Source organism: Dendrobates tinctorius, unplaced genomic scaffold (genome assembly GCF_039654945.1).
Source record: "Dendrobates tinctorius isolate UK_male_01 unplaced genomic scaffold, ASM3965494v1 ptg000029l, whole genome shotgun sequence".
Lineage (NCBI taxonomy): Eukaryota > Metazoa > Chordata > Amphibia > Anura > Dendrobatidae > Dendrobates > Dendrobates tinctorius.
The window spans coordinates 20,156,076-20,173,510 of record NW_027361697.1 but is presented as its reverse complement, the minus strand read 5'-3'; the positions used below and the strand labels follow the sequence as shown (position 1 = coordinate 20,173,510).

General features: G+C 47.1%; 1 protein-coding gene across 1 annotated transcript; it reads right to left on the bottom strand.

Annotated features, from left to right (window-relative positions):
- Positions 1-6,601: 6,601 nt before the first annotated feature.
- On the bottom strand, positions 6,602-11,993 carry LOC141085841 (vimentin-type intermediate filament-associated coiled-coil protein-like). The gene is made up of 2 exons (XM_073571427.1): positions 11,536-11,993; positions 6,602-8,386 (listed from the first exon to the last, which is right to left on the bottom strand). Exons 1-2 carry the CDS (start codon positions 11,703-11,705, stop codon positions 8,083-8,085), a joined length of 474 nt encoding a protein of 157 aa, XP_073427528.1. The 5' UTR covers positions 11,706-11,993; the 3' UTR covers positions 6,602-8,082.
- Between the last annotated feature and the right edge of the window lie 5,442 nt (positions 11,994-17,435).

The window sequence follows — 17,435 nt, the reverse complement described above, 5'->3', positions numbered from 1 at the left end:
ACGCATTATAATTCCCCCTCCTTGGATATTGCGCATGAGTTAGGGTAGGAATTAGAGTCAGCAGAGCAGCTCTGACACTGCATAGCACCGCAGTGTTCCTCATCGCTTTCCTTTAGCACCTTTTGCGTCGGCCAGTACAGGCCTCCTGGACCACTGCTACCGCAGCGTCCGCCTAAACGCCGTGCGCCTTAGGGGCGCTTTCCAGCTCAGTTCATAGGCTGGTTAGTGGCATCCATCAGGGCGGACATTGCACCCGTACTAAGCGGTGGTTCACACTACCGTGACCTGTGACGTCAACAGGTTGCAGTTGTTTGCTGGCTGGTACGTGCTTCGTGAAGCAACGGAGTTCGTGCCTGCTAACACCGGGTCAGTGGTTATCCACCGGTGTCCGGCTTTCTTCTACAAGCCACTCTTTCATTGTTCAGCTGCAATTAGTCACCTCTGCATGGTGGGCCCGGGCTGCGAACGCACCTCATATAGTGTTTCATCTTTATTTATTTGGTGCGTTCCACCAGCCCGTAACATTGTGTCCATAGAAGCATAAATGCGTCCAGAACCCGAGGATTCCCCCTGGGGTCTAGGGAACAGAAAGTTTCCACTTTTTTGCTTTTGAAGTCAGCAAACAGATCAATGTCTGGGGTTCCCCAGGACCTATTCTCCCTGCTGCAATTGGGTGCGGCTCGGAAAGTCTGCTCTCTGTCCCCCGAATGTGTAATGCGGAGAGAGATAGTAGGTTTGCCTCTGTTAGATTGAGGACTTTGGAGGACGTGTTCGTTAGAGCTCGGGACCTGGTTCCCCCCTGATGATTTATATAGCCCACCGTAACTTGATTGTCCGAAAATATGTGGACATGATGACCCCGCAGCAAGGGTAGGAAGTGTGCTAAGGTGTAGCCTACTGCCAAGAGTTCCTTCTGGTTTGTGGAGGCTTCTAGTTTCTGACCTCCCCATCCCCCTTAGCCACCTTGCTGTCCATGTGTGCTCCCCAACCCGTGGGACTGGCATCCATGGTAATTATGTGTGCTATTTTTATCCCCCAGGGGATCCCTTTGGATAGGTTGTCTTTGTTCCCCCACCAGGCTACGGAATGAATAGTTTTGGAATCTAGGGTTATGCGACCCTCTAGGTGGCCTCCTAATGCTATCTGGCTGGCTAATACATCCCATTGGAAATCCCTTGTATGTAGCTGCACCCATTGGACCGCCGGCAGGCAGGCGGAGAGAGACCCCAGTAGTGACATTGCTTTTCTTATTGTCATGGAGGTATTCTGTATTGCTCTTGCCACTATTTGCGCAATTTTCTCTTTTTTTGCGGTCTGGGAGGCGGCATTCTTGGTTGTTTGAGTCTAACATTAGTCCTAGGAACTCCTGTACTTTGCTGGGCTCCAACCTTGATTTTTTCAGGTTTAGAAGCCAGCCGAGGTTTTGTAGAGTGTCTATCATCCTGTCCCTCTGTTCCTTGCATTTTTGGGCCGAGTCGCATGCTAGTCATCCAGATATAGGAATATTAATATGCCCTGCTCCCTTAGGTGGGCCATCATTTCTGCCACTAGTTTTGTGAATACCCATGAGGCTATAGATATTCCGAACGGCATGGCCCTGTATTGGAATTCTCTTATCTCGCCATCTATAGAGACAGCTAGTCTGAGGTATTTTCCGGAGTCTTTGTAAATGGGGACGTGATAGTACGCGTCGCTGAGGTCTAATACCATCATGAAGCAGTTCAGGAACAGGATTTTGATAGTGGACTTGATTGACTCCATTTTTAATCTTTGATTTTTAACGTATCCGTTTAGCTTCCTGATTGTTCGGAAGGTGCCATCTGGTTTGGTCACTAAAAAAGAGGGGAGTAGAACTCCCTGCCCGTCTCCTGAAGGGGAACCTCCTGGAGGACTCCATTTTTTACTAAACTTAGGCCCTCGCATTCTAGAGCTTTTTGCTCTCGCGTAGTGGATCTTAGTGGAGTCACCACGTATTTTTGAGATGGTAAAGAAAGTCTATCCTTAGGCCTGTCTCCATCAGATTTAATATCCAAGGGCTGTTTGAGATTTTCCTCCAGGCTGGAAGGAAAAGGATTAATCCCGCCCCCTGGGCAAACTGTCACTTAGAGGGCTTCTTGTCTCGGGAAGAGTTACCGAAGGGGCTTGCGGAACGCACCAATAAATAAAAGATGGTATAGCGGTGCGTTCGCAGCCCAGGTCCACCGTGCAGAGACATAAACTGCTGCTGGGTAATGGTGGACACTAACTGGCGGTATAACAAATGCACACAGGTTAACTTCTCCCGCTGAATAGAAGGCGAACCCTGTTGCTTCACAGGGTCGCGATACCGCAGAGTGAATGCTAGTGTTTTGGACACAGGACCCTGCCCCAAGGACACGGGGTTAGAGTCCCTCTAGACCCACTAGCATTCGGCGCCGCAACTGCGGTGCCAGGATAAGGTAACTAAAGATGGGCCGCTCAAAGTGCATGCAGCGCCGCACTGCCGGACACCACTAACCAGCCTAAACTTAGGACTGAAAAGCGCACCCTCAGTGCACGGCGCCGCTCTGACAGACGCTGCTGTATATGCGGTACAGTCGTGCCTTGTGCTGGGTGGCACAATCTGGCGCTAACTCTCATGGAGAGGACTGGGTGTACTGTGGCACATAGGCAATGCCACTATTAGGCTCTGACCCTAATTCCAATAACTCTATTACATACATAACCAGAGTGAGTTATAATGAGTCAGTCACCAGAATCATGTATCCATCATCACACACACAAATTAAGTTTTTTATACTAGCGCATGGCCGGGTGGCCATGCGAACCTTTTATAGTTGCAGCCTTCCTTGACCTTCCTGGTGGTTCAATCGGAGAAGCAACAAGACCAGAGCATGTGACCTCCGACGAGAGATCATCCCACAGGCATGCTCAGTTGCCTGAAAGAAGGACTTAGTCCCAGAAGCTGCTCGCTGCTGGCTAGTGTGGATTGCTATAGCTGGACCAGGGGTGGCAGCAGCAACCAAACCGACAACACTAGGCTGAGCAAGGCACCGGGTTCGACGTCTTTGCTGAGCAGGCTCCTCTGTGGCAAGGTCTGAATGGGAGACCGTAGACGGCAAGGCTCGGGATTCCTCCTGTGCAGGGGAAGAAACCTGATGCCTAACACCCCCTATTCTCTCCTTCTGTTCCCTCAGTGACCTTCTCTGAAAGAACTTTTTGTTCCGAAAGGATCTCTTAAATGCTGCCGGCCCCAGGTTTCGAAACCCCTTCTTATCCCCTGCCTTCTGCAGGATGTCATCTAGCGTCTCACTGAATAGGAACTTCCCTTCACAGGGGATTGAGCGCAGCTTCATTTTAGTTTGTAAGTCCCTTGACCAACATTTGAGCCATAATGTTCTTCGGGGTGTGTTCAACAGTGCTTCCGCTTTGGATGATAACCGTACTGAGTCGGCCGATGAGTCCGCCAAGAAGGCTGCAGCTCCCCTTGTTAATGGGATAGATTCCAGAATCTTCTCCCTTGGTGTACCTTCCCTCAGCTGTTTCTCTAGTTGATCCCCCCCATACCATAAGGGCTCTGGAGGTACATGTTGCCGCTATGGCCAGCCTAAGATTTCCTACTGCTGATTCCCAAGCGCCCTTGAGGAAGGTATCGGCCTTTTTGTCTAAGGGGTCTTTAAGAGTACCCATGTCCTCAAAGGGGAGGGCAAACTTTTTTGAGGCCTTGGCAACAGCCAAGTCGTGTTTCGGGGCCTTGTCCCAAGATTTGGATGCCTCTTCGTCGAAAGGATATTTCCTCTTAAGGGAAGGGACCGTGGAGTTTTTCCTGTCTGGCTTCTCCCATTCTTTTTTTGATCAGGCCCTGTACATTCTCGTTTAGTGGGAACACTGTGCATTTCTTTTGGCCCAGTCCCCTGAACATTATGTTCTGGACTGACCTATCAGGGTGAGGGTAGACCTTACTGCTTTTACTAGTGTGTCTACCTCCTCTAGGGGAAAACAATGATACCCTCCCGTTTCCTCGTCTGAGGATGAGTAGCAAGTGTCCGAGGTATGTTAAGTAATTTCCCTCGATGTCGAGGAATATGACTGGGAACCCACTACAGTGTCCTTTTTTACTTTTTCGCTGTTTTAGGGATGTAAAGGCTCTCTGAACCTCCGATCTGATTACAGTTCTTAGTTCAGAGGCGAAATACAGGGTTTCCTCACAAAGCACCTCCTGTATGCATGATTCACGGAGCTTCTTATCCCATGACACTGGTAAGGCTCTGCTACAAGTGGGACATTCCCTGTTCTTCCTTTTCCCCTAATAAGGGTAAAGAAGCCTATTACAATGGTGAACATTCTCGAAGATCACTCACCATATATGCGCGGTTGCAGGTACCAGTTCGGGAGGTAGAATCAAGTCCTGCATAGACTGATCCAAGGATGATGACTTGCTCCTTGCAGCTGACCTGTGTGGTGTGGCTGCTGGAACGGCCGTCACGCCTGTCCTGCTCCTTCTGCCGGTGATGGTGCTGCTGCTGATTGTTGTCCTCCATGATGCACAGGACACTTCCAGCTAGGAGTAACTTCAGCGCTTCCAATTTGAATTTCCCGGTGTGTGACATCACATCCTCTCCCATGCTGCACCGCTCTCTTCCGGGGAGCGCGCACTGCGCATTCGCTGACCCTTAAGTAGTCATCCATTTCTGTGGCAGCGGCCATGTTGGTACACCTCTGTACCTGACACTGCCTCTTTTCTGGAGCGACGATGCCGTCCTATCCCTCACCACGCTCACCCCGGCAGTGGCGATCTCAGGCATGACACCGGCCCTGACAGGTGCTTCCCTGCTGTCAGTGCCCGGATGGGCCAGTCCCGGATCTCCAGGTACGTTCTTTTGTAGGTCACCTGGCAGGGACAGTAACCCAACTGGGGGGGGGTGGAGGAGAGGTACCGCTCTTTTTATCTGTAGGTTCCTGTCCCTGAAGGGCGGATCCCCTCTCTGTGTTGCTGTCATGTGTGAGGAAGAATGACAGCGTTGCTGAGCGCCAACCACCGGGTGGGTGCGCATAGCAATCTGGCATCAACAACCATAGATGTCTCAAGGAGACCTCTGGTTTTTATGCCAACGCATCGGTGACCCCTGATCACGTGACAGGGATCAACGGTGCACGTATTTCTGGCCCAATGGCCGGCAGTGCTTGTTAGATGCCGGTCAGAGTTTGACAGTGGCATTTAACTAGTTATTAGCTACAGGTAGATCTCGATTCCACCTGCGGCTATTGCAGGCACATGTCAGCTGTTAAAAACAGCTTATATATCCTGGCTCTGAGGTGGGCTCTCCATCGGAGCCCACTTCAAAAGGGGCAGATGTGACATGCTCTGTACTAGTACGGCGCAAGTCGCAAAGGGGTTAAGGTCTCATAACAGCGTTGATGCAAAGACTGTAGGATTACAGTATGTAACAGCACCAATTCCATCCCAATGAAGCTTGTAAAACATAATAGTAAAGTATTAGTCCAAACCCTGCAGAAAACAAAAGCGCTTTACAGATTTATTCCTGGTGAGGTTTACCCATCACAGCTTCCCAGTACCCAGCAATCGCTCACTGGTCACAGTGCGTGTGATCCGTCATCCTTGTGGGATGGATTATGTGGGCATGTAGCTATGAGATCAGCAAGGGAAACAATTAACTGCTAATTCCATATGATACGTAGCCAAGTGTAACAGGCAGTACCCTTATGATACAGAACAAACGTCAAAAAAGGGCTACATATGTCTCTTTTTTTATTTTAAACTTGTCCAGAATGTTTTATTACAGTTACATAATTCTCTGCAACATTAAGGCTATGTTCACACACAGTGTTTGTGTTGCATTTTCTTCTGCATAGAAAACACTGCGGTTTCAGAATTTAAAGGGAACCTGTCTCATCGTTTTTCCACAATAAGCCCCGAAAAGCAGTGGCCGCAGCTTATCTACAGCATTCAATAATGCTATAGATAAGCCCCGGTTCTAACCTGAAGGATAAGAGAAACAAGTTTTATTATACTCACCCGAGGGGGGGGGGGGGGGGGGGGGGGGGCAGTCTGGTCCAGCACCTCCCATCTTCATGCGATGTTGTCATCCTCGTCGCTTCGTGTCGCAGCTCCTGCGCAGGTGTAATTCTCTGCCCTGTTGAAGGCAGATCAGTATGGCTGCACAGGAGCAATAACATGAAGCAAGGAAGATGAAGACATCGCAAGATGGGAGGCGCCGGACATGCGACGTTTATCGGACCAGACTGCCCACAGGCGAGTATAATTAAACTTGTTTTTCCTTGTGTTTCAGGTTAGATCGGGGGCTTATCTACAGCATTATAGATTGCTTCAGGTAAGCCCCGAAAGGCAGTGGCCACAGCTTATTGTGGAAAAAACGATGTGACAGGTTCCCTTTCATACGATTTTTTGCAGCTTTTTTATTTTGGGTGCAGATTACATATGTGCTTTATCTACAGTCAGTTTTCCTTCAGCATTCCCCCTGTCTACGGGTCAAAAACCCCTGCAAAAATGCAGAGATTGACATCCCATAGTATTTATAAAGCACTGCAATTCTTAAATTGTCAGAGGGAAAAAAAAAAATAAATAAAAACCACGCACGCGTTGAGATTACTAAAATATGATGCTTTAATTTGCATTATAAAAAAAACACAAGTGAACATGCCTTATAACATTTTAATACCTAAAAACAAAAAGGACAACTCTGAAGTAACAGTTATAATAGAATGTAGGATTTCACTGTTCTGAGGTTTCCTGAGATCATTGACACTTTATAGTTCCCTTAGTGTTCTGTAGCTTGTATGAGTGGAGGTCACTGGTTCTCCCTTTTTGCCCGTTGATCAGTAATGTGGTAGACAAATATGAATGGGAACTAAAGAAGGGGCAGCATAAAAAGCATTCAAGTGAGGAGCACGAAACAAGCACATCACACAGAGAATGAGAAACGTCAAAAAACCACATGATGATGTCCAACACCTCTGGAATAGCTGCTAGCCAAATACTCGTTTGGTGGGTATTACTCCTGACTACACACACACCAACTTCTAAAGTGTTTGTAATGGAAGCGCAGAATTAGGCTGGTTTCACATTAGCGCTTTTTAAGCGCACGCACGGCCGGGGGTAGCTCCGCCCCCGAGCCGGCTCTCTGCCCGGCGTGCCTGCCCCTTGCTTGTAGCGCCGCCTCCTAGCGCACAGCGGCGCCTGCGATCGGCGCACCCTATCTTTAGCAATGTATAGGCCATTAAAATTTTGGTGGTGATGGAATGTTAGATTACACTTTCATACAATTACTGACACAATAATTGAATGTATGTCAAAATCATGAGTGGAACAGAGGAAAAAAAATGCTTTTTGCATTTTTCACCCACTCCTAGTTTTGGCTTATATGTACTGATTAGTGATGAGCAAAAGTGCTTGGTAACTTGTTATAGAAGAATATTTTCTAGTCCCCGCTGTTAGACACTCCCTGCATGTGTTGTAGCTGTTGAAAAGTCAAGACATGCAGCTGCCAGGACTAGAACATAATATTTGAGCATGTCGAACACACGAGCATGCTCGGATAACACCTTATCCCAGCACGTTAGCTCATCACAAATACTGACCAAAATACTGCTGTGTGAACATGGCCCAAATATCAATGTGTCAAGCCATCTTCAATCGTGTTCGGCCAACAACTATTCCGTCCAGTTCCGTGATATACATCCATGTGTTTTCAGAGGGGAGTAAGCCCCTGCCAGACACCTGTGGCAGAAGCTCATCTTCACCAAGAACAAGAAGATTGAAGTTTAACATGCCTGACCCTTCTTTTCCCATTGTGTTAGGGGATAGTCGAGAGGCCCAATTACGCATTGCTAGTCAGTGGGTCCCACCGAGATGTATGGGCACCTTCCGTGGATGTGTAACATGAGAAGTGGAATGATAAGTGTACATCTCAGACGCTCTAATTTCACACAGTATATGAACGGATTCATAAAATATTGCCCGAGTTCTAACTAAAAGTAAGAATTGTGACAAAAAACACTAAGTATAAAACCACACACACTTATCCTCAAATAGGAACTTGTACACAAGTAACTCATTTCTCCTTATACAGTGGTCCCAAAAAGTGTTCTGTCTACATCCAAGTCATCACTTTCAGCGTGGTGATGAACACTCGGAAGGCTGTTACCGTTACCGTGTCCCACATTGGGAAGACAAGGAATTTCTTCAGCTTTCGCCATAAGAGAAACTAAAGAAGCCAACATAGGTCGGCTGCGACACATTCCAGCCAGAAGTTTGCTATGGTGTCGACGGCACGTCAGCTCCCGGTCCTTATTCTTTATGGAGGCCTTCAACTTCTCTATTTCTTCTTCAGATTGCGCCAACTTCACCTGGAGTTCAGCAACAGCTCTGTAAAAATGGGAACAAGCTGTATAAGTGAATGGATGTGAAATTGAGAGAATATAAACCCTTAGTGTTGAATTTTAATTAGAAATATCCATTATTAATCTATTGCTGGTAGCGCAACACCGTTCCATGGAAGTGGATTGGCTTGCTGTAGTTCCCTGCACAGCCAGCGGTTGCGAGTATGCATTCATGCTTTAGACTTTTTAGGGGGTTTGTTTTAATTCCTGGAAACAAAATTACATATAAATGGCTTTTCCCCAGTCTCATTAACTTCATTCAGATGCTTCTATATCTGAACATTCTAATTTGTAGTACAGATGATGGCAGTGATCGGTCTGCACCTGTCTCCTTCTGTGGAGTGTCCTGATAAGCAGAACAGTCTCCTGCAGGAGTTTATCCTCGGATTAAGGTCTCATTCAGACATGATCCATGTTTCTTCACCAATAAGACTCGTACTTTTGATAGTCAATGGGGCTGTTCACATGTATGATTTTTTTTCCTTGAACCAGGAGGTCCATTAACCCATTTGTGACATGCACTGCACATGTCATGTCTCTCACTTTGATGAGGGCTCCTTCACTGAACCCACATCTTTTCTAGCACGTCAGCTGTTTTGACCAGCTGTCATGTGCCCCCTAACAGCCATGGGTGGAATCATGATCCAACCACGGCTGAAAACCCACTAAATGCTGCTGTCATAGCGCCAGAAGCACGACCCTAATCCCGCCCGTGTCACATGACCGCAGGTTGCCAACTGATTGCCAGCAAGTGGGGAAAAAAAGATAAATAAAAAAAACGGCGTTTTGTATCACTGTGTTCAGAATCGCCTGATCAAAATATAAAAAGAATCAAATTGGTAAAAGTAGGGAAATAAAAACGAACAAAAAAAAAAAAAAAAGTCAAAACACCAGAACTAAGTTTTTTTTGGTCGCCTCAACATTGCATTAAAATAAAGGGCGATAAAAAGATTGTATCTGCACCAAAATGTTATTAAAAACCTTCACCCAACATCACGTAAAATGGAGACGCTACGGGTATCAGAAAACTATGAATCCCCCCCGTATACAAACTATGGGTTTTTCTCACCATTTATACAAACTACTAACACATGTTTTTCATCTACGAACTCAATGCTCAGTGCTTTTTGCCATTTCACAGCACTTGAATCCCACACACACGTAAATGATATGTTTAAGCCAATAGGGTCGTTCAAAAGTACAACTCGGCCTGCAAAAAACAAGTAGTCACATGGCCATACTGACGGAAAAAGAAAAATACACATTTTGTTAAACCCCTTCATGCCACAGCCCTTAGATCAAACTTGGCAATGCAAGGCTAGGGGGGAGGGGGGAAGAGACATTCATTTCTCCAAATGCACACAAAAAAAAAAAATAAAATAAAACTAATGAGGCTAGGACCAAACCGATCAAAATAATTGGTGCGATTTTCTCGCACATAGAAGATATTGGCATCCAAATAACCATTTATTGAGACACAGGTGCTCAGATGACCCCTTCACTGCCAGCATCTGTACTCCAAATGTATGTTCTCATATTAATGCCGTCAAAGGCAGCTGATGCATTTTACACAGCAAAAAAGTAGTGCAGAAACAGGTGTTGACTGTAAATCAGTAAGGAAATGTCAAAACACTGCAAACAATGCATTTCAATTTTTTTGTTCAAAAATTCAGGAAGGAAAATATGCCGAGTATCAGCTCTATGTGCACATGGACATTAAAATGACAAAAAACACGTTATACTTCTAATATGCTGTTGTCTTTACATGAGATAAATATAAGAGTTTGTTTTTTGTAGTTGTGGAGTATCAGTACTGTTCAGGTCATTTTGCACCAACAACCGTATCTGCGATCCATATCCAATGCTAGTGTATATTGGCCTTGTGGGAAAAAGAAAGAAAGATAGCTCACCATGCACCAACTAGGCCACGTAGATAGCAGGCGACTCCCGCGCCCATCCGCTATGGAGAGGAACACCTCACATCTAATGTGCACTCATCTGAGTTTAATCCAATGTTTCCATATAGAAGTTGCAACAAAACCAGTTTTATTGTGCCTCAGCTGATTACACGGTTATCAAAAGACATCAGTTGTGACCCAGTGCTCCCCCCCCCCCCCCCCCCCATCCCTACTGCAAAAACAAACAGACCAGAATCTAAAAACAAAAAGCGTTTTTTTTGATTTGGCTCCTTCAAGGTTCCGGTGGCATGGACAATTCAATAGTAAACTAGTAGCCTATGCAAAAACTTCACATCACTACCCCACCAAGAAATAAGACTAGACAACTGGATGAGGGCTCATTCACATACCAGTTTCTCACGTACGAGTGCCATCCATTCCCCCCCCATGGATAACACTCATATGTATGATCGGCTATGGGGATCTTCACATATTCGTTGACCAAGTGATCCAAGCAAAATTGCGGAGAAATGCCTGCTGCTAGTCAGAGTATCGTATAAAGTGTATGGAGCCACCAAATCAAAGTAAATAAGAATCTGACACTAATCAGATGCCATCTGTGTACATTGTAATTATTTTTTCACTGACAAATAGAAAGTGGATAAATCTGCTCATCAGTGAAAACCTGGTGTGAATGAGGCTTTAGTAAAGAGCACAGATTTGTAAGACCTCATTCAGAGGTCAGTGATTTTTCTATTAGTCTTCTGGATCCAATATTTATCAGTGTTTGGTCAGGTTGTCGGTTTTTACAATCAGTGTTTCATAAGTTGTTATATGTAAAAAAAAACAAAAAACCTATGGAGGTTTCTCAAGTTTCTATGGCTATGTGCCCATGTTCTGGAAGCGGCGCATGATCACTGCGTCCAGAGTGCCGCCTTCAGTTTAACGCAGGTGAATCTGCATGGGATTACTAAACCATGTGTATGCGCCGCTGCACCAGCTGATGCACAGCACCGCTGCGGCACCAGCCGTTACACAGGGCCTCCGATACTCATGTGACATAGCGGACCTTCTACTTCTAGGGAAGTGGCATTACCAGCACAGCAGCAGTGTGGCACACACACACACACACACACACACACACACACACACATTCAACTTTGGTTCAAAACATAGAAATAGTGTTAATAGAGAAGAGAAGCTTCTGCCGATCGGCGCAGGGCATTACACTACTGACCTGTCTTTGGCATCAGCCAAGTCCTTTAGAGAAGCCTGGTGCTGCTCATCCTTCTTGATAAGACGCTCGGCTTGCTCTCGTATCGTGCCCTCCTGCTCCTCCAGCTGCTTGTACAGCGCGGTCAGGTGGGCATTAGCCTCGCTATCCTGACTAGCGGTTGGAGAAGACATGGTGGACCGCGAGCTTCTTAGGTCAGATCTGTGAAGAGCGGATGATCTCCTAGAAGGATCAAGGTGACGAAGCCTGTGCTGCAATTGTGAGGAGCCTCTGGACTGAGAAGGGGTCACACAATTATGGCTGGTGGACAGACTAATTATTTGTCAATGGAAAGAGTGCAAGCTCTGCAGCCCAGTGTGGATGGCAGTGCTGGTGATGTGTCCGCACCATACAGCAGGTTCACCATCCACAGGTGAAGGTGGCAACTAATCTGTCAATTACCCTGAAAGCCTCAATTATAAGAGCAGCAAAATAAGCAGAAAAGATAATAAAAAACTTTCAGCAGCTGTGGATCCAGGAAGCTTCTGTGCCTGAAGGGGATTGGATGAACTCTAGGGGGCAGCCGTGGGGCGCTTATTGACCCAGCTGAGCCTCTGTGGGATGATAGACTGGATTTTAACTCTATGGTGCCCGAGCCGCACTATAGAGCCCTGTGCACACCTCGCTGGGGTCCCTGCACACGTGGAGCGATAGTGCGGCGTCAGATACATTGCAGTCCTTTAACATCGGAAACTTAACTGGTCCTGTATGATTAATATTCGCTGAGTAATAAAACGGATTGTGTACGACAGAGCAGGGGAGAATGACAGCCGGCTTCAGCACAAGCTGCCGGGGAACAGCGCTTACTGTAGCGCTTCTTCCCCGGCGCCAATGCGTGTCACATGGAGGACATTAATGTGTGTTCTCCGTGTGCGGGATGTTTTGTCGTCCGTGCTGACGGCAAAAAACAGAAATGTCAGCGTGTTTTGCCCACGAACACGGTCCATGGAAATACACTGACATGTGCACTGACCCATTCATTTGAATGAGTCTACATGAGTACGTGTCTCCGATACATCGTGTGATAACTGTCACCACACGTACCGGAGACATGGAAACTTTTAGAATGGAAATGAGTAATGGTCAGTGTACAGGGACGGAGAGGAGGTAAACTGTGTCCATTTATTTTACTCACTCATGTAGCGCCATTAATTCCACAGCACTTTACCTCATCATTACACATCACTGTCCCCATTGGTGCTCACAATCTACATTCCTTGATGTTAATGCAAAAACTGGATTACCACTGTGAACAGGTGACTTCTCCACAAATGAATCCACTAAAAACTGTTTTTTTCCCTTCAGTACCATTTAATAATTTGTCTAGTTCATTACATATTTTTACTACAAGTCAGAATAAAAAATAAATATGAAATAAAGTAATATTGCACCTTGTTGACAAACACATGTAGACTTGAGTATTTTGCCCTTTTATTTTCACATGGGCTTGTGCAAAAATTATATTAACCCCTTTGCTCCAGAGCCCATTATCGGTTTTGCGTTTTCGTTTTTCGCTCCCCTTCTTTCCAGAGCCATACATTTTTTATTTTTCAGTCCATATGGCCGTGTTGTACTTTTGAACTACGCCATTTGTTTTACCATAACGTGTACTCAAAAAAACGGGAAAAAAAAATTCTAAGTGCGGTGAAATTGCGAAAAAAAAGTGCAATCCCACACTTTGCCTGCCATTATGATTCTCCAGGTCATTACAAGTTCACAGATACCAAACATGTCTAGGTTCTTTTTTTTTAACTTAAGTGGTGAAAAAAAAAATTCAAAACTTTGTTAAAAACTGCTCCATATTCTGATACTCATAGCCTATCCATTTTTTGTGATCTCGGGTTGGGCGAGGGCTTACTTTTTGCATGCTGAGCTGATTTTTAATGATACAGTTTTGGTGCAGATAAGATCTTTTGATCGCCGGTTTTGCATTTTAACGCAAATGTAATTCTCGTGTTTTTAATTTTTTTCCCGCTATGCCGTTTAGCGATCAGGTTAATCTTTTTGTGCTAGATCAAGCGATTCTGAAAGCGGCGATACCAAATATGCTTGTTTGATTTTTTTATTGTTTTACTTTGAATGGGGCAAAAGGGGGGTGATTTGAGCTTCTGTATTTTATTTCGTATTTTTACAACTTTTTTTACTTTTGGCATGCTTCAATAGTCTCCATGGGAGGTATAGAAGTTGCCACAACTTGATTGGTTATGCTACATAGAGGCGATGCTCAGATCACCTCTATGTAGCAGAATAACTTAGTTACTTACCGATAACGGTGTTTCTCGGAACCCATGACAGCACCACGGAGAGAGGGGATCCACCCTTCAGGAACAGGAACCTACAGATAAAAAAGGCGGCACCTCTCCTCCGCTCCCAGTTGGTTACAGAGCATCAGAGGGTCTCCAGGTTAGTTAAACAACAGAAATATGTACATAACATTATAATATTGCTTATTATCAAGAAGCACCATGCCAAAACGAAAACACTCTACAAATAGTAAAGCGTGCTCACCACACACATGAAGTGAGGGAATAAGCAGGTGCTGTCATGGGTTCCAAGAAACACCGTTATCGGTAAGTAACTAAGTTATTCTTTCTCACCCATTACAGCACCACGGAGAGAATTACAGAGACTGGTAGCTTAGGGAGGGACCACAGCCTGAAGAACCCTTCTCCCGAAGGTCAGGTCAGACGTAGAGGCTAGATCTAATCGATAGTGTCTGAAAAAGGTTGACGGTGATGACCAGGTGGCAGTCTTACAGATCTGTTCTATCGATACCTCAGATCTCTCAGCCCATGAGTTCGCCATTGCTCTTGTGGAATGGGCTCTCAACCCTTCCGGGATGGTATTCCCGCTGGATGAATAGGCCAGGGCAATCGCATCCCTTATCCACCTTGCCAGGGTACTCTTAGATGCTTTGAGTCCCTTCTGGGGTCCCTGCAAACACACAAAGAGAGAGCCTTCCTTCCTACATCCTTTGGTGGCCTCTATGTACTGAACTAGGCACCTTTTTACATCTAGGGCGTGAAATCTCTCCTCTGACGTATTCCTAGGATTTGGGCAGAAGGAAGGAAGGACTACCTCTTGAGACCTATGAAAATGTGATGCCACTTTAGGTAGAGTCATATTAAAACCTGACCTGGCCTATCTTCTAGAATTTTTGTAAATGGTGGCACTGCTGATAGAGCTTGAATATTGCTCACTCTACGAGCCGATGTTAGCGCCACCAGAAGAACAGTTTTTAATGACAAGATTCTTAGGGGTGCTGACTGAATAGGTTCAAACGGGGAACCTGTTAGTGTGGATAGTACAAGATTCAGGTCCCATGATGGTAACTTACGGCTAACTATTGGCCTAGACCTGGCTGCAGCCTTAATAAAACGTGCTACCCAAGGGTTGCCTGCCACATCATGGCTAATAAGGGCACCTAAAGCCGCTACTTGTACCTTTACTGTATTAACCGCCAGCCCCTGCTCTACGCCTTTCTGTAGAAATTCAAGAATTTTATCAATCTGGACCCCATCCTGGACTCTCACCCTGGAGGTGGACAGAAATTTTTTCCAAGTTCTCCCATAGGCTCTTGTCGTAACCGGTTTCCTACTCTTTTGTAGTGTAGTAATTAGGTTCTCCGAGAACCCTCTTTCCCTCAGCAGTGCCCTTTCAAATTTCATGCTGTTAAATGGAGGTTCACAGCCCGAGGGTGTAACACCCCTGAGATAGTAGGTCCGGGAGATCCGGTAGAATCCAAGGGTCAGTTACCGAGAGCATTCTCAGCCAGGAGAACCAAGTTATTTTGGGTCAAAAAGGGGCTATTAATTCTTGTTCCGTCAACTCTGACTTTCATCATGACTGCCGCAATGAGAATGATCGGGGAAAAGGCATATGTCAGGCTCTGTGTGTTAGGCGTCAGGTTCCGGGCGCTGCACAGCGGGAATCCCGAACCTTGACATCGACAGTCTCCCATTCTCCTCCGGCCGCAGTGGAGCCTGCTCAGCAGACTCCACGATCCCGGCGTTCTGCCCACACCAGCATTGTGGGTTCGGTTGCTGCTGCCACCTCTGGTCCAGTTATGGCAATGCAGCCTGGCCAGCAGCAAAAGACTCCAGAGTCAAAGTCCTTCCTTCGGTCCACTGAGCATGCTCATGAGACGATCTCCCATTGGGGATCGGGAGTCACATGCTCAGATCCTTCTCCAGTTCTGATAGGTCCACCTGGAGGATCAGGAGGTTCCCGGCTATAAAAGGTTTGCATGGCCGCCCCGCCATGCGCTATGATAGACTGAGGCTATAGTACTTAGTGTATGTGTGATGATGGATGAATGAGCCTGGTGACTAACGCATTATAATTCCCCCTCCTTGGAAATTACGCATGAGTTAGGTTTAGGAATTAGAGTCAGCACAGCAGCTCTGACACTGCATAGCGCCGCAGTGTTCCTCATCGTTTTCCTTTAGTGCCTTGGGCGTCGGCCAGTACAGGCCTCCTGGACCACTGCTACCGAAGCGTCCGCCTAAACACAGTGCACCTTAGGGGAGCTTTCCAGCTCAGTTGATAGGCTGGTTAGTGGCGTCCGTGAGGGTGGACATTTCACCCGTACTAAGTGGTGGTTCACACTACTGTGATCTGTGACGTCAACAGATTGCGGTTGTTCGCCGGCTGGTACCTGCTTCGTGAAGCAACGGGCTTCGTGCCTGCTAACACCAGGTCAGTGGTTATCCACTGGTGTCCGGCTTTCTTCTACAAGCCACTCTCTCATTCTCCAGCTGCAGTTAGTCACCTCTGCACGGTGGGCTCGGGCTGCGAACGCACCTCATATAGTATTTCATCTTTATTTATTTGGTGGGTTCCGCCAGCCCGTAACATTATCATAGCGCCAGGGCCTGGCTAACAATGATGGACGAGCAGCACCTGCAGCGATATGTCCAGCAGCTGGAGGGCAGGTTGTCCGCTATTGAGCGCTCAGCCTCAGTTGCGGACGTCACTGCAGTCACCGTCCAGGCGGCAGCAGGGGCGGTCTTCGGCGCCTCTACATCCATTCCTGTCCCGACATTGTCCCGTCTCCCGTTACCCAACAAGTTCTCGGGCGACAGCGCCACCTATAGGGGTTTCGTGAGCCAGTGCTCTATCCAGCTTGAGCTGCTGGCCACGCGATTCCCTTCAGAGTGGGCTAAGGTAGAGTTCATCATCTTCCTCCTGTCGGGCAGGGCTTTGGAATGGCCCACTCCACTGTGGGAGCGTGGTGACCCCGTGGTTCTGAGTGGTGCTCAGTTCCTGACCTCCCTAAAGCAGGTCTTCTTGGGGCCGCTGGTCACACACGACACCTCTCTCCAGTTGTTGGCACTAACACAGGGATCCCTCTCGGTCAGCCATTATGCCGTCCGCTTCCGGACACTGGCTTCCGAGCTGGAATGGCCTGATAAAGCACTCGTCCTTGTGTTCTGGAGAGGTTTGGCAGAGCACGTAAAAGATGCTCTAGCCACCAGGGAGGTTTCCGTTAGTCTGGAGGAGCTGATTACCGTTTCCACCCCGTTTTACGGAGCGCGGGTTGGAGCGTTCTCAGTCCAGATGGAGGGTTAGGTTGGCTCCCGCCTTCTCTAAACCCCTTGAACCCCCCGCTCTGGGAGTCATGCCCCCGGAGGCCATGGAGGAGTATCGCACCGGCTCCAAGTCGCGCCCGGTGCGAATCTCAGCACGCTGTTTCCAGTATCGACAACCTGGTCACCTGGCTAACAGGTGCCCTCAGCGGTCGGTAAGCGATCGCGTCTAGTGGTAGTCGGAGGAGGCCTACTAGACACTGGAATGTTCTTCTCCAAACTGTCCTTCCGAGGGACGTTAGAGAGCGGTGTGTTATGAATGGGTCACCGAGGAGG

Coding starts and splice junctions, on each gene's coding strand:
- LOC141085841 (XM_073571427.1), bottom strand. CDS start 11,705: ATGTCTTCTCCAACCGCTAGTCAGGATAGCGAGGCTAATGCCCACCTG. Junction 8,387..11,535: donor TTGGCTGATGCCAAAGACAG/GTCAGTAGTGTA, acceptor CCATTTTTACAG/AGCTGTTGCTGAACTCCAGG.